Here is a 22468-nt window from a genome sequence, read left to right on the forward strand (position 1 = left end):
CGCGGATCTCAGAACCGCGCCGAAGCCCCGAGGCCGCAAGATGTGTTCCACCCGCACCGCTCGGAGCACGCGGGGCCGCCGCACACCCGTGCTCCGCGCTCACATCACCGCACGGCAGCGCAGAGCCGCGGCCGCGGTACGGTGCCCGTGGAGGTGTATACGTGCCGCGCTGCACACTGAGCTCTGTACGCGGCTGTGTCTGTGTGCGTGTGTGTGAGTAGGCGCACAACGGCCGTCTGCATGCCCGCCGCTGGACGCAGCACAGCCGGGACACCCCGGGGCCGTGCGGCCGCGCCGGGGCGGGGCGGGGCGGGGCGGTGGGAGGGGGCGGGCGGGCGGTCGGAGCGCGGCGGGACGGGCAGCGCAGCGCGGAGCGGCGCGCAGCACCGCGCACAGCACCGCTCCATGAGCCGCCGCCGGCCCGGGGGGGGAGTCCGGCGCTGCGCTCTCTGACCGCCGCGCCGGGATGTGAGAGGCGGCGGGTGAGACACGGCTGCCCCGCCGCCCTCGGCCGCGGCACCGGCGGTGAGTGGGAGAGCGAGCGGGCGAGAGGGGGCTGCCCCGGTCCCGGGCAGGTGCGCCAACGGTGGGAGGCACGGAGCTGCGGCACCGCTCCGCCCCGCCCTGCCCTGTGCCCGCGGAACGGGAGCGGACAGCGGCTGGGGCCGGGAGTGAGGGAAGGGGATTAGAGGGGATATAGGGCGAGGGGGTGGAGGAGGGGTCTGGGAAGGACTGACGACGAGGGGAGTTCAGAAACGGGGGGAAAGAAGAGCGAGGGGAACAGGGGGAGGAGGAGAGGCAAGGAGAGAAAGCGGGGAGATAAATGAGCGGAGGGACAAAAGAGCGGGGCCGGAGCGGCATGTACGGGACGGAGGGAGGAGGTGCCGCGGGGCAGGGGGGGGCGGCTACAGGGCTGTCCCCGTGGGAAGGAGCGGAGCTCCGCGCGGGGCGCTGGGTCCGACCCGGGGGAGACCCTCGCGCTGACCCCACCGCTTCGGTCGGGTCCGGAGGCGCGGGGGGCGGAGGGGCGGCCCGGGGCGGAGCGGTGCCGCTCGGGGCGGCCGCGCCGCGGCTGTGTCTCAATGCAGAGCCCTCGGTGTTCTCCCGCCCCCCGCAGCCGAGCGGCGATGGGATTTAGTACTTATGTGAACCCTTTGTTTACGCCCGAGCTAATGGTTATCCCGCGGTAACGGGATTTCCTCCACCGGAGCTGCGCGCCGGGGTTGGTTACGGGCGCAGCGCCGAGCGCTTCTCAGCGGCGGAGCGCAGTGCGGAGGTGCGGAGGTGTTCTCGTCGTGAGGAAACCCGTCCGTGTGAGGCTGTGACGTGAAGAGAAACAGTTGTTTGAGAACGGTCGGAGCAGAGGGAAGCATTGACCGCTTGCCATCGATCGCGCTCAGCAGCGCAGCGTGTCGGGGCTGACAGCCGCGGGCAGTGCGGGCACCGCGGGCAGCGCAGTCGGAGCGAAGGGAGCAGCGCTGCCGAGAGATCGCCGCGTGTTACGGAGTACGTCTCGTTCTGTGCGTCTTCGGAGCGGGCCGTGCTCTGTGCAGCCGCGAGCGTTCCTCTGACACGGGGCACGTCTCGATCAGTGTTGTAGTTTTGCATTCACAGCGCAATAGCAGCGTTAATTGTTATTCCAGAAATGCATTTCCCGGCAGTCCCGTCCTGGCTGCGCTGCTGCCGCTCCGCTGTCTGCTTCCGAGCACACTCCTCACCTGAGCAGAAGGTGCTGGCAGAGACCCCGCACTGCGACTGGGGGGCAGCAGGGGCTGGGAGCTCCTCCTGAGCTCGGTTACAGATTGATTTCCTCCTCTGTGGTTGGATGCATCCTCTTGCATTGCTTTGTTAACGTTAGGACTGTAAAAAGGGGATTGGGTAACACAGCAAACCATCAATACCATCACCTTACATCTTTGCAGGGTTGTAGTGTTGTTCTTTACACATAGATATTCTCTAGCAGCATAGAGTATAGTTTTGACTGAATGGGAGATGTTTGCAGTCTGGCCAGAAGATGTTAGCAATGGAAAGTCTCACTGATTTTTAGCTGTGACAACTTCAGGAGGAGAACGGTGCGGTTTTCTCTTCCCGCTGAGCTGCCCACAGCTGTGCTTTGTGCCGTGAATGGGCCCCGTGCATGTCACTCCTGTCATGGTTTGTGCACTGCCCCTGCACTGTAGCACAGGGGCTGTGCTGGCTGCAAAGTGCAGTCCCTGCTGTGCTGGGAGCGGATCTGGGACTGCTGGCTGCGGCCTGGCTCTGCAGCTGTTCTGCTGTTTGTGTCTGAAATGTCTGAAGCTTCTCGATTCACATCATATGCTTGTGGTTGCTCTTGGACTCAGGTATGTCAGCTTAACCGGTTGTAATGAAATATAATTTTGGAGGGGGATCTGAGGTTAAGAAAAAAAAAAAAAAAAGGAGACTCGATGTGATTCCTCCTGTGCCAGCAGTTCCCCCCCTGTGCTGTGAGGAGTGCCACGCTGCTGGGCACTGCACTGCAATGTCTCTGTGCCAGTCGTGTTCTGCTCCCACTGCAGCTCCGGTGGTGGCAGAGCGATGTGTCAGCGCACTGCCGGGCTGTGCACCTCTGCTGAGAGGACGTAAAGAGGAAGGAGCACCGTTGTGCAGCCACCGATGTGAGCAGCTGCTGAGATGGAAACCGGTTTTGCTATGGAGCCTTAAGGCACATGGGCTCACCGCCCACGGCACAGGCTGGAGGAAGCCACTGTTTTAACAACAAACCCACACTGATATCCTTTGCTCTTTCAAAACAACTTTTCTGGCAAAAATGCTCTCTGGTTTTCCCTCACGTTTACTCCGTCTGTGGCTTCAGCTGAAGCTGTGATATTCCTGTGCCAGACTTGTATGTTGTGCTGCACTGTTCTCCCCTGCCCACGCAGTGCTGTGGGTGCACTGCCAGTTTCAGTACTGGAAGGATTCTGGCTGGCATCCCCGTGAGGCTGCTGACGGTGCTGGTTGTGACCCAGTCAGTCCACAGTACACTGCTGTGAGCGTGGCTGTACCAATGGCAGTGGGGAGAAGTTCCTCGTATGGAGCTCTGCTTGCAGGCTGTGGTGCAGAAAGGCTCTGTGGGTCAGCATGAGTTGCTGACATGTGACAGGAATGTGATTCCACACCAGGAATACTGTCAGCAGTCCCAGTGAGCTCTTGTTTGATACTGCAGCTCTGTCAGTGCCTTCTAAGAGAGCTACTGCTCATTTCCATCAGCTCTCCCGGAAGTAATTTCACAAATCAAAGTAACTTAGGAAAAGTTCTCTTGAGTTGAACGTCTCTGCCTTTCTGAGGATGTATTTTGTCTGAATTCTGAATATATTTTGACACAGATTCATTCGCCTTTTCTGGAAGAAACTATTCCTTCTTGTAGGGGGAAATACTTAACGTCATTAATTCTCCCTTCCCAAACACTTCCACATAGGAAGAGGAAAGAAGTGATGGGCTGACAATATGACTGCTTACCCATGCAGCACCATTGCCATGGAAACAGACTGTCCTAGAATAGCTCCATCACATGAGGGTTACATGACATGAATAAAGTAACCAGAAAACTGGAAAATATCTTAGAACTGGCAACACTTGCTCTTAATTCATTACCCCTCAGGTCTTTGAAGAGCAGTGAATAAACAAAGCCGGTATTAAAATCAATGTAGTGCATATATGTGAAAGGATAGTGGAAAACAAACATCATCCTCATTTAAAGGGCTGTTTGTTGCTTCCAGTTTGAGATACATTATTTTATAAGGAGTTTTGAATAATTTTCCACATAAGCTCCTGCTTATTGAAATTGGTGCCAGTGGTTTTCAGCAGTGCCCTCATGGATACCCATGGATTTCCTTTGTGCATCAGCAGACACTGACCGTTCCACACTTCTCAGGAGATTCTACGTGTTCTAACAAGTGAATGCAGCAGTTGAAGTAAGAATCGCCTGTGCACAGAAGGGATTGCAAAATTGGAGTGCTTCCTTCTAGTTAATTATGAACTCACAGAGCACAGATTTATTGAGCGTGACCATTTTCAATAGAAAAATGAATATATTTCACTGATGATTAATTTTCTCTTCGTAAAGTAAGTGTTTTTTAATGTGTTGTGACAGTCATTGGGAAACGCATATCAGACACAAAGAAGTGAGTTTTCTACTGATTCACCATAAATAAAACTACAGTAAGGTAGAAAAAAAAATCATTTTTTACCATCTGCGTGTCATACCATCATTAGAACATGTTAGTCCTCCCAGAAGTGCAAGGACCCTGTCGCTCCTGTGGGCAAGCACAGCTCAGTCATTACTTTCTTCTCATTTGTCCAACCCAGATCACATTGTGTATCATAGCTCCCACTGCTGAGATGAAGTTTTGTAGTAGGTTTTTTTGTCTGTTGTGTGAATGAAGAGCATAAAGCCATTACACATTTATGTTAGCCCATTTGTAGTCTTGGTGCCTCTGGTAGGAAACAGAATAATTTCTGTCATGTGTCTCAAGACAGAGACCTACAATGGATTCATAGCTCAGTGAAAGGGGAATGAGTGAACATGTTTAAAGGTTGAGGTCCTCAGGATTTAACTTCGGACATCAAAGGACTAGAGCACGCAGGAGAAAACCCATCATTCTCATCTGTAATAGTCTGTGCTGTTTCATGCAGCGTATGAATGGTTTTTGCATCGGTTAGGACTGATCGTGTCCAGTATAACAACAGTGAACCATTAACGAAGAGTTGAAAATGGCTAGGAGTGAACTTTTTAATGTTTTCCTTAGATGCATTTCTGATTTATAAAACATCATTAAGCGAGCAGTCATTTAGGACTTCATGTACTTTGCTACTGATAGCTTCTCTACGTCTTGCTCTGTGTCATAAGGATGCCGTGTGAGTAACATTAGTGCCTGCTTACACGGTGCTTTTCTTCCACAGAGGCCTTATTCTGAGCATGTTAAGCTGGGCACACAGCTAACATCACTGAGCATAACCCACCTGAAACCCACAGCACTATGCAAGCAAAAGTTAACAGAAAGAGGTTTCCTATCTGGTATGTGTTGTGTTTACTGTCTGTTGGGCAGACTGTTCTTTCAAAGGGTACATTTTAACAGTGCCCTGCTTCGCTTGGTAACAGCAAATATTGTTACATCTATCTCTTAAAACCACCTAATCCGTGTTCTTCCTAAAAGTAAGAATTTGTCCTGACTTGTTGGAATCTGTCCAGCCTGGTGGTCCCGATGGCAAGTGTGATGTGCTGTGGTCCTGGAGAGTTTAAAGTTGTTCACTCTGTATCCCGGGGAGAGTGATGCTCTGGTTTTTGTTGTTTGTTTCATTTGAATGGCTTTAGATTTGCTAAGAAGCACAAAGAGTCATTCATTTTTGATTAGTTGATTGATGACACTGCATGTGTGTGCCACTGTTGCAGAGCACGGGGGGGTTTCTCTAGCCAGCCATTCCCATTTGCAATTGCAACCCAATACCTGGGCTTTGAAGGGAATGCATGTTGTAACTGCCTATTGACTGAGGAGGAAAAGAACATTTTCCTTTAGGAAAAAAAAAAGTTTTTGCTCTGTCTACATTCCGATAAAAGGGGCAAGTCTGTGAAATGGTCTAATTCTGATAGTCTAGTGCAATTCACACATTCTTTAAGGACCTGAATCTGAACAGTAAAATACTGTAGATAATATATTGCTTCACAACATGGTAAATAATTTATTCTGGCTGTTTTAGGATATTTGCAGGGACAGTGCTTGGGAATGTTTTTGATCAGTGCAAACACAGAAATGAATCAGTTTGCTCTCTGTGTTCAGCAGGCAAAAGTTTCTTTGAGGGAGGGCAGCAAAGGGGCATAGGGGTATGCTAATCCAGCTGAAAATCCCGTGCAGAAAAGAGAGTAAATATGAGCTACTGAAACAGACTACTTCCAATTGCTGTCAAGTCCTTCAGAGTGACCTGTGGCTAAACACCCAAATGTTTATTGTCTCAGACAGAAAAATGAAAACCTACCCGGCCATTGGTTTCTTCGTCCTCTTCGTCATCAGCTATGGCTCTTCTGAAAACTCCAGCACGCCACGAGGGTGCGGACTGGACCTCCTCCCGCAGTATGTGTACCTCTGTGACCTGGATGCCATCTGGGGAATAGTTGTGGAGGCGGTTGCGGGAGCAGGTGTGCTGACAACGTTACTGCTGATGCTGATTTTGCTGGTGAGGCTGCCCTTCATCAAGGAAAAAGAGAAGAAGAGCCCCCTGGGAATGCACTTCCTCTTTCTGTTTGGGACACTTGGACTGTTTGGACTGACGTTTGCTTTCATCATTCAGGAAGATGAAATGGTGTGTTCTACCCGAAGATTTCTGTGGGGAGTTATCTTTGCTTTGTGCTTCTCGTGCTTGCTAGCTCAGGCTTGGAGACTTCGCAGACTAGTTCGGCATGGGAAGAGTCCGTCTGGCTGGCATCTGGCTGGTGTGGCCATCTGCCTGATGCTTGTTCAGGTCATCATTGCAACTGAGTGGTTAATACTGACAGTTGTCAGAGATAACAAGATGGCTTGCAGCTATGAACCAATGGATTTTGCTATGGCTTTGATTTATGTTATGTTCCTGATGGTATTTACCATGGGGTTTTCTCTTTTCACTCTCTGTGGAAAGTTTAAGAAATGGAAGAAAAATGGAGTATGCCTGATTATAACGCTGTTTTTTTCCATTCTGATTTGGGTAGCCTGGATGACTATGTACCTCTTTGGTAATGCTGAACTAAAGAGAAGAGACAAATGGAGTGATCCCACTCTTGCTATTGCACTGGTGTCCAGTGGTTGGGTGTTTGTTATTTTTCATGCTATCCCAGAGGTCCACTGTACCATCCTTCCATCGCAGCAGGAAAACACTCCCAATTATTTTGACACTTCACAGCCAAGGATGCGCGAAACTGCTTTTGAGGAAGATATACAGCTTCCTCGGAGCTACATGGAAAACAAAGCCTTTTCTATGGACGAACATAATGCAGGTAAGAATTTACTATTGAGAACTTTATTTCTGTAGTAGCAAAGAAAATCATCTCTGTGAGATATTTTTCAGGTGTTGAAAACAAGGCTTACTACAAAGGCCATATTTTATACCTTACATATAGCTTGCTTTTAATGTTTTAATTAGGAAGCCACCTTAGTGGGAGAAAAACATGAAAAAATTTAATACAGAAAACAGATGTTTGCTTAAAATGTTGGGATTTTGCATTTTGGTTTTTTTTCTTTGATAAATGGAACAATTTCAAATGTAAAAGGACAACACCAAAAGCAGAAGAAAAACACAGTGGGAAAAATAACTTCTATTTTGAAACAGTACAACATTTTTTGTCCTTCTTAGTTAGTAACATTTTATACAAAATTTGTTCCTAAGGGAAAAAAAAAAAAAGAAGAAATAAATTGAGTTCTCCATGCTACAAAGGCTCAGTCTCTTCAGCAACAGAATAAAAATTATTAATCACACTACTATTAAAATAAGACTCAGTGCCCTATTGTGACACTGGAAAAAAAGACGCAAGGTGGCATATAGACAAGTTCAAAGACAGTCTTTGTTCTGAAGACTTTAACGTGCAAACAGAATATGCACAGACAGGTTTCACAGTAATGGTTGCTTTCCTTGTCACAGCCATTCGTTGACACAGAACAATGTGTGATGACACATAATGAAAATTTGCAATGAAGATGTTGGAGCAATTACCAGAAGGGCCAGCAAACTGGTTGCTCAAGAGATCCAAAGCATTGCTGAAAGTTAAACACGTATCAGAAAATATCCAGGGATGCTTATGTGAGCAGTGATGGAAATCACCTGATGGTGTGGGATAGGGTAGGCTGTGCTCTGCTGATGTCTCACGGTTGGAGAAAGGATTTGGATACTACTCAAACTGCTTTAGTATCCAAGCCAATGGTTGCCACACTGCTATGGCAGTCCCCAAAAGAAGGCTTTGGTTATATTGTCTGGGCACTTTACCTCTTTATTTGTCTTCACATATCTTTATTTTCCTTGCGTCTTGATGTTTCCTCTGGATGTAGAGCAGGCATGAAGGAAAAGAGCACTCGTGTGTGACAGTGTTGGGTCAGGAAGCTATTTTCCCTCCATGCGTTTTAGCAGCAACTTCAAAGGTCTCCTCTTTGGATGGAAGCTTTAAAGAGAAAGGAGTTAAGGTCTTGTGAGGACATAACAAGGCAGTGGTAAAACAAAATGTGAACAAAAGAATAGCTGCTCATTACCAGCGTTCCAAAGGAACTTCACTGTAGACTATAAATGCACTTCTATTTTATTTTACTGCTCTCGATCCCCCATTCAATTAATGTCATAGTAATGTAAGTGCAGTGACTGCAGCAGTTGTTTCTGACTAAGACAGATCTAAGAAAAAAAATAAGATCTTTCACCCTCCATTATTTTCATTCATGCTTACACTTAAAAAAGAACTGGACGTTCCATTTAGATCTAATTGGTCAGTTATCAGGTTTTTTAGTGACATGGGTAGATGTCTGACAGCTATAAAATCATTATAGTATCTATTAGAGTGTAACTTACGATGTTCTGTTTTAATCTGAATATAAAATAATTCCTTATCTGATTCCCTAGTTAATATTTATCCTAATAAATGAATGTCATTTCTATCCTCATGGCATGCAGAGGAAAAGATTGGATTTTAATAAATCAAAACAGGTTCATTATTCCTTTGCAGTGGTTCTCTACATTGTGTATTGAACTACGACAACAGGGTTTGGAGACATAACTTACAGTACAGCATGAAATAGAAGTAAAAATACTCAAGTCACATATTATGGCATATTCTCTTCCATTATTCATTTAATTAAACTCAACTCAAGAATGTGTAATTAAGAGTTCAGAAATTAAGGGAAGAGTACTTTCTTCAATTATGCATACTGTTTCAGATTATAAGCTCTGCTAGCTGGAAAGTTTTGGAGGACGTGATTTATTGTTGGACTTGAAGGTCTTTTCTGACCTAGATGATTCTAGGTTCTTTAACAAGAAATCAACTCTGCATTCCCTGACTTTGTTTAAACAAACAGCTTTACTGAGAAAACATGCTTGGTTGAATGTATTTTTCATTAATTCACACTGTATAAAGCAATTTTCTTTCTTTTTTTTTTTTCATTTTTTTAAAGGTTTTATAATTTTCAGAATTGGAATAACTTTTAAATTACAGGTTCAAATAAGCATGTATTCTTGGTTTTTCTCACTGAAATGTAGCCCCAAGACATACTTACCAACAAGATCTGTTCCGTTCCAGGAATACCATTAAGTATTAATAAGGCATAAGGGTTATATATTCAGTTACTTTAACCATCATTTAAACAACATACTAACTTTAACATTCATATAACAGACATGTCAAAGTACTTAGAAGACTTACTTTCATTCCTATGTCTTGTAAAAATATTAGTAAAGTATTTAGAATCCCTGGAAAAGGGCAACTTGAGTGAGCTCCCAGAGAACTAGAAGTGCAATGCACAGTAATAGGGTAGCTTCAGCAAAGCAAATACAGTTTGCCTTCTGCATGAAAAACCAGGGCATGAAATGTAGAGTTCTGCAGCTGTCATGAAACCCAAGCCTAAGAAGCAATGCTGCTCGCCAAATTTCATTTAACTGTTAGTACTGAAGTCATCCTCTGAGCCACCTACAAACAAAGCTAACAATTAAAACCACACAGGAGACTGTGAGCTGACATTTGTTCAAACCTCCTTGGCAATTTTTTTTTACCTACTGATCCTCTACATGACTAGCTGTATTTAATAATAACAGGGAAAGTACAAGGAAAATAGTAGAACTACTAGGAAAAAAAAAATCCTCAAATGAGTGTTTTGTTCACAAACTCTGTCTCTGATTCTCACGTTGCAGACTTCTGGCAATAATAGGGAGGGAAAATTCAGCAATCTGATTTTGAAGGTACTCTCATGATAGGGTTGAAATTACCGTACAAATTATATACTAGAATGTGTAAATATTTTACTGATAGCATGCATTATAAGGAGATCTTCTTTCTTTGTGTAATACTAAATACGAGTGCAGTCAGTTGTGTCTGAGGCACAGTAAGAAGCCAAACTGCAAAGAAAGAATACTACTGACCCTGAGATGGTTATATATAAAATAAAGATACAGAACTGTGGGAGAACAGCAGATGAAAGCCTCTATTCTAGTGTACTGGAAAAAAATATATATGTTATTGTGTATATACATATGAATTTTCAGTATAGAGCAAGTGAGGATCTGTATATATGTAAAGTCAATAGCTAAGCACTTGTAGGGCTGGATTTTTAAATACCTGTGCTAAGTCAGTTCTGTTCATCATCTCTGTGCACTGCTCCCAGAGAGAAGAGAGCAGCGAACAGAGGACTGTGCATAGCAGTAGGCTCCATTTAAATCTTGATGCACATGCTGCAAAGATATTAAATCCTGACTTCATTAAAGTTTATGCTGAAATTCCTCTCAACTTAGTTCCTCTGTGTTTTCAGCTGGAGAGTGCAGAATTGTAATTTGAATTAAATCTAAGCAGAATTCTTGCCCCAGGTGCCTGATCCAGCACCTATTTACCAGCTGACAGATGGGCACTGCCCGCTGGAACTGCTCACGCAGTGCGTATAAACGAGCTCTGTTCCCAGGCCACATCTGAATTCAGAGAAGCCATTCTTTACCCCTGAAGTAAAAAGGGAGTGTGTGTGTGCCAATCCCCAGACTGGTTTAGACAGAAAGAAGCACATCCCTAACTCTGCATCTCTTTCAGAATATACATCCTGAATCCAAACTTGTGCTAAAAGTCATGGAGGAGCTAATGTAGTTCTGCTGTAAGCATTCAGAAGGACATTTGGTGCCTTCTCTTTTGCTTCAGTCAATGGCCACGTTTAAGCTATTCGAAACCAGTATTTACTTCATATTTCTTGTTTCTCAGGGTAAATATAATCTGAAACATCTGGAAAGTCCTTACGTGCTAGTCATGCTGAAGTAATGCTCAGGGGGACTGCGAGCATGCTTGCTGGCTCAAGCAGTGCTTTGGATCTCTATCCTCCCAGTTTGATAGAAAGCAAAGTGTAATAGCATTTCACTTAACCCCGACATATCCAGACTGATGCTGAAAGCACTTGGCAAAAAAAACTGTTCGAGATGCATCACAGCTGCACTGAGGGTATTTAACTCCTGGTGAAATGAAACTAAGCAAGTTTCAAGAAATTTTCCCCCATTCCACCGCACGCAGATACGTTTGTGTAAAACATTATTTTTTCTGAGATCCATCCCCAACTCTGTGAGAGAAACTGATCTTCAGAATCAATACAGAAACTGATGCGGCAGCATAAAAGTTAAAACCAGTGGCACAGTTCCCAGTAACTGCACTGGAAGCACGATATTTTATGACTTCAAAGGGATGCACAGCATTACTCGTGTTCCTAAGAACGGTCTCTCTTTTTAAACGCAGCGCTAAGGACGGCAGGATTTCGCAATGGCAGTTTGGGAAGCCGACCTAGTGCTCCTTTTAGAAGCAATGTTTATCAGCCAACTGAGATGGCAGTTGTGCTAAATGGTGGGACTGTAAGTATCAAAATGTGATGATGTACTGATATATGCAATTGCTACTGACCGAAAAGCTTTCTGCATTTAGCTTGTTCAGAGCAGGGGGAAAGCTATAAATGAAAGTTCGAGCAGCAAGCATGCATGTAATGCTTCCCTCCCCCTCTAGAAAAGATGTCATTTGAAAGTATTTTGCATTTCATTAATTGTCCATTCATATTTTGCATTGTAGCTTGGGAGGACCAAGTTCTTTGGTGACTCTACCTATCCAGTAACCCCTCTGAATTACATTTGTGTTAAGGTTAACGATTAAGAGACACAATTTCTAACCTGATCTTTTTTCAAGACACTGTGAATCACACAGATGTTTGCAAGCCAGTACTTCGCTTTAAATAAGAATCACTATAGCAGATAGTGATAGCCTCTCACCTAGTTTCCATTGTCTTGCAAATGTACATAATTCTTTGTAAGATATAGACCTAAAGATCTCTGGGAAATAAGAGCAATGTAGAATATTTTAATGATAACAACACTGATCTTTCTCCCTTAGGCAATAGTTTGGCATGTCATTATTCCATAGACCTGTCTTTTGCAGCCTGGTAGCTATAAGAATGGCTTAGCGAGCTGATGCCAAACAGACCTTCCAGATATTTCCAGCATGGCGTGTAATTTGCACATAAGAAGTGGCATAGAGTAGGCATAATGTTGAAAAAGAATTTTCATCCCCATATTTTTTCATGCATATCTACGTGCTTGTAAAAATCTATCCATAAGCACTCTACACGATTATTTTTTTTTTAATTTTGAATCATGAGCTGATTCCATAACTCAGCCTCTACATTTAAAGCCAAATAATACAATCCGAAGGCAGGTCTCCTGTTTGTTTGTTTGTAAGTAAATACCATTTTGTTTGGATTTAGTGAACAAGGCAGACTAGATACAAAGCTTCTGTCATGTGGGTAATACAGTGGGAACGCATCAACTTGAATAAAAAGGGGCTTGTGCTTTGCTGCCAGTCATGAATAGCATCCTTTTGATGCATGGTTTCATCCATGCCTGTGTTTTCTGATACCAGAATATGCAGCTCAGGGAAAAGCAGTTTAAGGATGGTGAGAAACTAGAGAATTTGTTTGGTCTTGTTTTGAGGTGGATACAAAACTTACTGGAGAGCATTGGATAGTAATATGAGAGAGAAATGTGTGTATATAGCCATGGTTTTTATAGAGAGGTAGACACGCCATGTGGGTTGAACATGAGTTTCATTGTAGTCCTTTGCTCTGGAAACACTGTACATGTAGCATGGTAACACTGATTACTGAACAGACCAGACCTCTCAGTTACGGGTTTATTATCCTTATTTGCAGATACCAACAGCTCCGCCAAGTTACACTGGACGACACCTCTGGTGAAAGGCTGTAGGCTGTAGAGAATGAGAATCCTTGTTGCAGAATTATTCCCTGGCAGTGTGTCTTTGAGGGAGGAATTGATACCAGTACCAGAACAAAGCAACAGAACATCCAGGAGCTTGTGAAATCCCACAGAGGGTTTTGTGTAAATGTGAACACCGCGGAACGGATAAACTAACTGCAAAAAGAAAATTATAAGTCTGAAGCTAAATCTGAATTAAAATAGAGGTAGGCACACTTCAAAATGGAAGAGGGGGATACTGTAGTCTGAAATGTAAGATGTTCCCTTGTCTGTAAGCAGTAACAAGTGTGCAAGGCAAGCCTGATTCTTTTTATTGGATGCCAGCTGCTTGCAAACTACCCTTCTCTCACCTAAACTTAATTCACGTTGCCACAAGAGATTGTCACCACAGTGTGAAGACATGCAGGATTTCTTTCCATCTTGCTCCTTTTCCTTTCATTTGAAATGTCATGAAAAGTATATTGTTTGCCTCATTATCCAGCTGTACTTTAACATGATGCGGCATCACTTGCAGTCATGTATTACTGCTCTGTGGCAACACCGTTACCATTATGCTGTAGGCTGACACTCTTCTCCTCAAAAAGCTCATGTATGAGAAGCAGTTCTGGAGAGATGTAAGGTCTGTGTGTGCTTCATGTGAGCGCAGGAGCTTCTTGAGGCAGAGGAGTGCAGGTCCAGCATAGGCAGCTCTTTGGCAGCCCGGAATTGGATTCTCTCCTGCTCCTCAACCTGGGTGTGAGCAGAGTTGCGCGTTCTCACTTCTCCTACAGAAGAAGCCATTAAAGGAATCTGTGGAAGGATACGCTTTGCAAAGACTTAGCTGGCGAGAGAACGTGACTCGTGTTTGCCACGAGTGCATTGTGATAGCAGATGAAGGGTGATGTCCATCGGTGCTGGTGGGCCAAGGTCTGTCCTTACTGGTGGGCTGAGGTCTGTCTGCTGCTGGGCCGAGGTCTGTCCATAGTGGTGGGCTGGAGGCTGTGCAGGTGGGCCAAGGCTGGCACCCAGGGGGTCAGTGGCAGCTGCAGAGCACCGACCGCCTGTTGGGAGGAGTGCAGTGCGCATAGGGCTGAGGCTGCTGCTTCCAATCCCTGTTTGTATGGGTAGTCTCATTGACTGCAGTTGTTTGTGCATTTAAATATGGTTGTGCATTTTAGTGCCTAGAGGGTAGAATCTCCATTCTGGAGGTGGTTTGTTGTTGTTTTTGTTTTTTAAGGTGGTTTCTTCCGTAGTCTTCCCCTCTGCCTCCACTTTTTCAAGTTAAAATATGGCAGACTTTCTCAAAGCTCTTTATCTTTGTTTTCTCTAGGTTATTTAAAAGGTTCCCATTGCCCATTGTTTGTGCCATGGTTTTCATTATGTTTAAGCAGTCATTCCTTTATTTAATACATATCGGACATTGAAAACATCACCGTATCCTCACCGTTTAGCCAGTGTTAATCTTAGCTTTCCTCAGTTCTAAAAGCAAATTGTTTTTACATGAGGGCATAGGAAACATTTAACAAATAAACTTTGCATATGATATAATAAAAAACATATTTTCAAACTAAAAAAATATAATGTACAAATAACTAAATAGCTTAGTAGCTTCACAGAAAGAAGTTACTTGCTATCTACTGCAGAAGAAAGACAAGTATTCTATCTTTTAAGAGTCTTCCTGATTCTCCACTTACCTCCATTTCTGCTGAACTAGCAACCTAGTCCTGCAGACTGTACTCCCACAAGTAGTCCCTTTGATACCAGTAAGTCTACATACAGGTACAGAGGCTGCAAGACCTAAGTGTTGCACACAGATATACATGTGTGTGTGTATGTGTGTGTGTATATATATATATATATATGTATGAAGGAATATATATTGCCATTCTTGCCATGATCATCTTATATGGTTTTACTTCACAGCTCTTCTCTTCCAGAAGCAATGTTTTTCTGTCATGCACGACTAAAGGAACATGTTAGCTCCATGTTGGATATTCCCCCCTGCCCTTCTCTCCTCAAGGCAAAGGAAGCATGTGCTTGTTTAGGGATTGCTTATTTTATTTTTTAAGTAACTAGATGGCCTAAGCAACCAAGTAGGGTAGGGGTGGATATTGCATGCTATCCTGTAACTTAGAAATACATTTGCTTTGTTAAAAGCAAAGCTTTACCTAAATAAGATAGCATTCATGATATTTACCCTGAAAATGCATCACTTGGAACAATATAAAACCTGTTTTCATCACTTGCCTGCCAAGCTTTGTTTTTAAAAATCAAATTTAAAAAATCACAAAACTCTACTGTAAAAACATATAAGATGACCATGGCATAAATGGTAGGACAGCTTTCTTTTAAAAAGCTTATCACGCTACAACCGAGATTTAGGAATTACAATACAACTGTTACAGGCCTTGGACAAAACTGTACAACATGTAGTTCTCTTAAGAAGTGCTTTTTTCTAGATGTGACTGAATTGATAAATAGACTTCCCAATCCTGTTCCTAATGAAGCTGATTGGAATTTAAGGCCTTATGTAAGCATAGGGCCAGATCCTACAGGCTGCTACTGGCATGACCAGTGTGGCTGGTTAGTCACCTGGGCCATTCACAGAATTACGAAGTGGCAGGATTGGTCTTAATTTGTGGTGGTGAGGGTGTGGCAATAGGTTAGGAAGATTTTTATTTTCCAACTGTGTACAATTAGTAATAAGCAATTTTTTTTTTGTAAGTCACTGGTTCATGATGTTAAATGCCCCAAATAAAAATGTGATCGAAGAAATGCACCTTTATATTAGCTTATACTTCTGTTACAGTCAACAATTTGTTTACTTTTGCCTTTTATGAGTTGTCTAGAATGTAGAGCATCTGTGAACAACATAGTAAGTAAGTGTAAGCACAAGCCTTTCGCAGTTCAGTTAATTAGAATTTTATAGTATAAAAGCTACTGCGTTGTCCCTTGATGGCTATGTGATCACGGTGCTTCCATACAGAAAAGTGAAACTGTAAAACATCTGAAAAAATTGTTACCAGAACAAGATTTTTAATAACTGGCTTCTGCAGTGGCCAAGAAGAGTTCAGAGCCATACTTTTACAGGTCCTGTCCTGCTTTCAGAGGAGCTGAGGGTGTCTGACATTGGCCAAAAAATATGTAGCATCTTCAGAACAGCACTCTCAGTACATATACGTGTTTCTATAAACAAGGTACATGAAATACAGAACTAGTTGTATCTGTTTTTAGTGTAAACACGGGCATCTTGGTTGGCTTTGGAGCTTGATGCGTTGGGCCTCACCAAAGGCAGTGCAAAAGGGAGCATTGTAGCTTTTATAATAAAACAATTGGACTACTCTACCAACTTGGAGGATTACAAAGCAGGTGCTTTTTATTAATTGATGAGAGCTAACGCTCATTTTTGATAGATAATATATATTTATTAAATGTATTAATGTGTGTTTTATAACATACCTTTTTTTCCGCTGGTTGTTGCATACACTGGTATCTTATTAAGTACATCTTAAAGGATTTTCAAGACAATCAATGCGTACCATGATGTCTGTACATACGTATACAAAACTACAAAGGTTGTAAAGCATGGGCAAATGTTTTATTTTCAAAATGCTGTTCTTAACGAGAATAAAGGCTTTACTATTTACTTACAATGTCTGTGTTAACTTAGTGTTAAAATCTACATAGAATTTTTCTGCAGAAGCAAACTTCTGGTGTTACAGACAGCTTTATCCTGCAGTGACACTGTGGGTGCGATTCTGCAATATGAGCTAAGTTGAACTGAAGGACACTGGCTCCTCCACCTTTGGTCACATTTCCACACTTGCTCCTGGCTCCGGCACCCCCCAAACCCACTGTGAGCCACTCAAGGAGCTGTGCAGACAAATTCTTAACACTACCGCTAATTTTTATTCTTCCAGTTGGCTCGGCAGTTTCCTGATCTGGCTCAATTGCTAATGCCTGTGAAAAGGAGGGGACAGGACCACACAGCTGGTGTCTTACCAGTTTTCCCTTCAGGTTTTCCTGATCTGGTGAAAAGCATCAGCATCCAAAAGGAGAAAAAAAAATGAGGGGTGGGTTCTGGTATAACAGTGAATCATAGAAGCATAGAATTGCTCAGGTTGGAAAAGACCTTCAATATCATCAAGTCCAACCACAACCTAACTATACTACCCTAACTCTAACAACCCTCCACTAAATAATGTCCCTGAGCACAAAGCTTGTATAAGTCATGGAAGAAATCTATGTTGGATCACAACAGAGCTAGGTGGTATCCACGTTTTACCATGACTACCCTCCAGTCAACTAGACCATTGTTGGACTTATATGGAAAAAGCAAGAGAATTACAAAGATCTCTAACTGTGACATTACAAAGGCCTAAGTGGGGCTATGCTTGGCCAAGCTGAATTTAAGAAACCATGGGGTCATTTGCAAGAGAACCCAATGTGATTTTTATTCTGCTTGCTTATTTTCTAAGTAAGTACACATATGTGAAATCACTGAAAATGCTGTTACTGTGATCTGAATTTTACACTTTCTTAGCACATATGTTAAGTAGTAACAAAAGGTCCTGACTTTTCCCCTGCAGAAATGCAGAGCAGCCCTAGCTTTCCTTGCCTTCACAGTGTTTCTGAAAATGAGACTATTATGAACAGAGCATGAATTTGCACAAATTGTTGCAGCCCTGCAGAAGTCAGAACTCCAGTTTATGCTAACTGAAGACACAATTTATTTTATCCATAGTTTTTTGCCTATCAGAAGAGCTCTTTATGTAACCATTCGGGAATACAAATGTGGACACAAACGTTTTAGCTAAATTTGCTAATCCCATCTGCTTGAACAAAACTGTGGTCACTTACATTGGGACAGAAATTCACCTTGGCTCCAGATGTCACCTCCCTTTGATTTATAACAACTCACACGTCAAAGTAAAACTATCATGCTAACCTTTCAAATCAGTACTACACAAGTTAGCTCATGAGCTCTGTGTTCCGTGAGCTTGCTGAGAAAACCATAATTGAAATGCTGAATCATTTTGTGTATGTTCCGAGGCTTCCCGTTTGCTTCCCACTTTAATAAAATATTAAATACTCAGCTTTCCAAAACATCCATACTTCCACAGCAGATGCTCTTCTGCTCAACACAAAAACAAAAATCCCCCATCCAGCCAAAAAGGTGTATTTTTTTTCTGTCTATGGCATTTTTTTTTCTAACAAAGCTTCTGCACTCAGATACTTGCACACAGTTCTCAGTGCTGCCTGTGGGAATAGGGCATGCGTAGCTGAGGGCAGAGGGTGCCAGTAAGAAGTCACCGGGTTCTTAAAAATGAAAGCAGCTCTTTGAGTTCCTTGCTGTGAAGAATTTTCAATTAAAAGTCAGTGATGAGTCATACAATTCACCTAGTGCATAAATATATTTTTGTCATTAAGAACAACAAGCAAGGTCAGTAATGAATAGTTTTTCTATGTCTCGCTAGAAAGAAGAATGTTATCCATGTGATTGCAAAGGGTCTGCCAAATGGGAAAAATGAGTCAAACAAAGAGCACAAGGTTGCTTGCTGGAGTAAACAGTTCTAAATGAACAAAAGCTCTACATAAAAGTAAAATGTCCCAACTCCTAATGAAAGCTGTTTTCAAAGCTCTGTATTCTTTCAGAATGCTGTAATACAGATTAACATAATGTTTTTCTTCTCTTGATAGAAGAGTTTGGTTTCTCAGTATACTATGATTCCAGCTGGCACATTTTATTCTTAATATTTTAATATTTTACAAATATATTAAATTACAAATTTTAAATTATAAAGATTTACTTACAAGATGGATTGTCTAAACTGTACACTTTTCACATCAAGCACATTTGTTGGGAAGATTCATAAATAGTTACGTTGAAGCCAGAGTTTACATGCAAGCCAAAAAAATCCTGACTCTCACATACAGTTTCAGGAGTGCTTAGTTACCTTTCTGAGGTATGAAGCTGTAAACCAGCAAACAAAACCCCCTTTGGTACATACCCACAATACAAATTGGGCTGCAGCACTCTGATGGGCTAATTTAAGGTGCTCAAAATGCTGCCAACATGGAAGATCTTTGCTAGTAGAAAACATAAAGACGCAAAGATGAAGTCACAGACTATGCCTAGGAAATCCCAAATAAGACCATGGTGGCCAGATATCTGATTATTTGATATTCCTTGATGTAATTAGGCTGTCCTTTGTAAAAATTTCACAATAAATGCAACAAGTTCCAAAAGCCCAGGGCTCACACAAGCTGTCCAACATTAGGACAAGCCAGGTAGCTTCTAGGTTTTAGTTCGGAGGTTCCATGTCTTATCATAACCTGTGCTACTTAAGCATAACAATTTTGAATCACATCACACTAAATAGGAAGCACTGGTTGTCACCATGAATCTGGATTTCAGAGAGTTATTTAAATAGCTTTTGACATGTACTTGCGTCCTATGCTGACAGAAAAGTAAGATGTCCTTAGGATTCAGATAGGCTGGGAGGATGGGGAACAAAGTCTGCCTGCCTAAGTCTTTTCACTAGAAATTTCCATTAGAAACATTCTTCAGGCTGTGACACCTCAAGCTGAACTAACTTGCTTTAATATTTTTAAAGGCCTAAGAAAGATGATTTGTTGGTAGGTTAGCATAGCTCCCACGAAGTTTAGATCAATTTACATGAGCTGATAATCCAACACATTTTTTCAGGCAACACCTGTCTAAAAACAGTGAATAGCATAAATGCTGATATGAAGAACTGGCTTACCACCACTGATACCTATATGCTGAATTTTGACCACTTAAGTATTGTGAGTCCTGCCATTCATTCAACAGGAGCAAGAGAAAGACCCATTTCCATTTTCAATTGCTTTAAAAATGTTAAAGCTGAACAGCACTGCTCCCATTTTATCCCTCGCCCTCCTTATGCTAGCAGATTACCACCGTTGCACAAATGCGATTCTGCATCATCAGCCATCCCTTTTTCCTTAGAGAGATTTCCTACATGCTGGGGAAAGGCATATGGACATAACCGGGCAGAACGAGCTGCCTAAGGATGCCAGGTAGGCTGGGGCGATTGCGAGCACACACTGCTGCCAGTCTGGGCAGCACAAGAGAACCATTTTGACAGGAGGCTGGACTCAGCTCCCAGAAAAAGGACAAACCCCTTAACTCTCAAATTGTTGATGTAACAGAATGCATGAAAAATTCTATAGGGAATGCCTAATCACGAATTATGCATTCGTAGGAAGTGGAATGTGAGATTTAAATAGAAGTGAAACATAAGGTATCATCACAGTATTTTATCTTGTTCTAAAACATCAGTGCCTGCTTCAAGACCTAAGGCACAGAGCAGCTGAGGCTCTTAGGCATTATGGCAGTGTAAGTTTATAAAAAACAAAAACTCAAACAAGGAAAAGGAGAGAACTTTTCAGGTGCTTTTCTGCAATCACTTTTCAGGATGTGAAATGAACAGTCCAAATGTCCAATCTGTGACAAATAATCACCCCCACATCTTATAGTGGTATTTAGAAGAGTCTCATAATTTCTTCAAGATTTACTGGTAATGCTCATTATTTAAAACTGACAAATAGAATAGGGCATCTCACCTATTTCTGATATATGGTTTCTATCTGTACAGGTCGTATGTTTTCTACGACATACGTAGTTAAGGTTGTTATCACCAGTGCACTCACATTACTGATTTTAACAATTCCTATTTCAAACTGCAGCCACATGCATGTCCTAAATCCCAGGATGCTACAACAATTAACACCAGCGGAGACTGCACTTAATTTCCTTGCAAGTAAGGTGAGGGTTTCTGAGCAAAGCTGTTAATTCGGCCATATTTTTGACTTGCAGCTCTCACTACAATAATTTGTTTGTCTGCCATATGCCTTGGAAATGCAGCTTGTTCTACATAGATTATGATACATATGTTGCAATATTGAAGGCACAGACAATGGCTAAAAGAAGCACAGAGTTTGAATGCATTCAGGTTTACAGTTTCAGTCAACTCCTGGGACTGGAATATTCAGTAATTCAACTCCAACCACACAGCTAAGGATTGCCTGCCTAGGACTTCGTCCTTTTCACGTATACATTCAGTACAAACATCCTTACCATCTATTTTAGATAACAGGCTATTTTCCCTCATCTTAATGCACAAATAAACCGGTATTCTGTAAAATTTGGTTGTTTCCACTTAACATTGAACAGCCTATGACCTACTTTATGACATACTACTGTAAAATACAACTGGTTTGTGACAGAAGCTTATGAAAGGTTTATACACCCACACTCTTTGTTTAAATCATAAGAACGATGAGAATTACATTTAGTAATTTAAATGGTTGAGAACAGTAATGAAAAAAGACTCAAACAATAAGAAGATGAAAATCCATTAAGGAAAATATATTGGAATAACTTATTAGCAAGGGCTTATAGTAAAAAATATATATATAGAAAGCAGTTTCACCCTCGCCTCCCAGTGAAATGCCAAAGAAGCCTGAACGTGAAACTGGAGCTGCCAGCAATCTTTCTGAAATAAGACCTGAGTTTCAAAGAGACAGCTCTTTATGAAAAATGTGTATAATTTTAGCCTCTTACTATTGGAAGTCAACATGCAGGCAACTGTGAGCGAAACCTTTCACTTCAGGAAATGTTCGGTCACTCGTAATAGGGAAGTGAAAAAAAGATTTATTAAAAAAGAAAAAAAACAACAATAACAAAAAGAAGCAAAACATAACTGGAACACTGTGCCCAAAGACATGCCCGCTTCTCACGAATCTGAAATGCAACTCCCAGATCAATCACGTAGCGATACTTTTGTAAGAGGGACATAGAACAGAGACAGGACAAACCTAATTCTCCAAAGCACCCACAGAGGCTGTGAATCACTTAGTGTTGCCTCAAGGACATTGGCTGTAGCTCCACACATGGCAGCAGAGGGGCAGGTGGTGCCTGAGCAGCCCCGGCTCCGGGCCCAGGGCTTCGCTGTGGCCCAGGGCCTCCCTGAAGTGCCAGGCATACACAGGCACACTGGCTGTATTCAATGCCTGGAGAACAAACTACTTCAGGGAATTTGTTTATCCACTTAGGTTCAGACTAGGGAAGCATGAGACCCCCAGCTAGCAACAGGCAGCAATGGAGATGAGAAAAAGGACCAGAAGATCTCTAACAGTATTTAAAACTAATATTTTGACCAAAAGTTAAAGCATTCAATTCCAAATATCTGGATGGCATTTTTACAATTCAAGTTTACAAAGAGGAAAGCACCGACTGACATCTATTAAACTGCACGAGCAGCTGAGACGAACACCTGAGTCTGGGAGAGCACAAAGCATGCAGAATTCCTGATCTGGGGGCTGCATTGCCTATGCCTGCCCAGCCATCAACCAAGGAGAGGCAGCCACAGAAACACACCCAGTCAAGGAGGAAGATCCTGGACTGAGAGAAAACTCCAGAATGAAGGCAACCAGCGCATCTTCAGCAGGAGCTGATTGCTGCAGCTCTTCCAGGTAAGTAGCT

The 22468-nt window shown here is 42.8% G+C and overlaps 2 protein-coding genes across 10 annotated transcripts in view; one reads left to right on the forward strand and one right to left on the reverse strand.

Moving 5' to 3' along the window:
• Positions 1 to 365: 365 nt before the first annotated feature.
• Positions 366 to 16592, forward strand: GPRC5B (G protein-coupled receptor class C group 5 member B). Of its 6 annotated transcripts, none has more exons than XM_046900693.1 (5): positions 366 to 525; positions 4921 to 5035; positions 5972 to 6985; positions 11441 to 11553; positions 12897 to 16592. In XM_046900693.1, the coding sequence occupies exons 3-5, from the start codon at positions 5980 to 5982 to the stop codon at positions 12939 to 12941; spliced, it is 1164 nt and encodes a 387-aa protein (XP_046756649.1). In that variant the 5' UTR covers positions 366 to 525; positions 4921 to 5035; positions 5972 to 5979; the 3' UTR covers positions 12942 to 16592. The 6 variants fall into 6 exon arrangements, with proteins under 6 accessions (XP_046756649.1, XP_046756651.1, XP_015150280.1 ...); XM_046900694.1 differs by lacking the exon at positions 366 to 525 and adding an exon at positions 1035 to 1506; XM_046900695.1 differs by lacking the exon at positions 4921 to 5035 and having other exon boundaries at positions 366 to 575.
• The window catches only part of IQCK (IQ motif containing K), a 54621-nt gene continuing 39145 nt past the window's right edge, over positions 6993 to 22468 (reverse strand). For 3 of the 4 annotated variants that reach the window (XM_040647449.2, XM_046900696.1, XM_040647453.1), the window contains exon 9: positions 16199 to 22466. In XM_040647449.2, the coding sequence (XP_040503383.1) occupies positions 22315 to 22466 (152 nt within the window). In that variant the 3' untranslated portion in view covers positions 16199 to 22314. Of the gene's footprint in view, positions 8141 to 16198; positions 22467 to 22468 lie in introns of those variants that run through there. The other variant, XM_040647454.2, reaches the window with a different exon arrangement.

Source organism: Gallus gallus, chromosome 14, assembly GCF_016699485.2.
Source record: "Gallus gallus isolate bGalGal1 chromosome 14, bGalGal1.mat.broiler.GRCg7b, whole genome shotgun sequence".
Lineage (NCBI taxonomy): Eukaryota > Metazoa > Chordata > Aves > Galliformes > Phasianidae > Gallus > Gallus gallus.

What these genes read in the sequence shown, in the direction of transcription:
- GPRC5B (XM_004945464.4), top strand. Translation starts at nt 5,956, where the DNA reads ATGTTTATTGTCTCAGACAGAAAAATGAAAACCTACCCGGCCATTGGT. An exon ending in TATGGACGAACATAATGCAG is followed by an intron (nt 6,986 to 11,440) that starts GTAAGAATTTAC and finishes TTTTAAACGCAG; the next exon opens with CGCTAAGGACGGCAGGATTT. An exon ending in TTGTGCTAAATGGTGGGACT is followed by an intron (nt 11,554 to 12,896) that starts GTAAGTATCAAA and finishes CCTTATTTGCAG; the next exon opens with ATACCAACAGCTCCGCCAAG.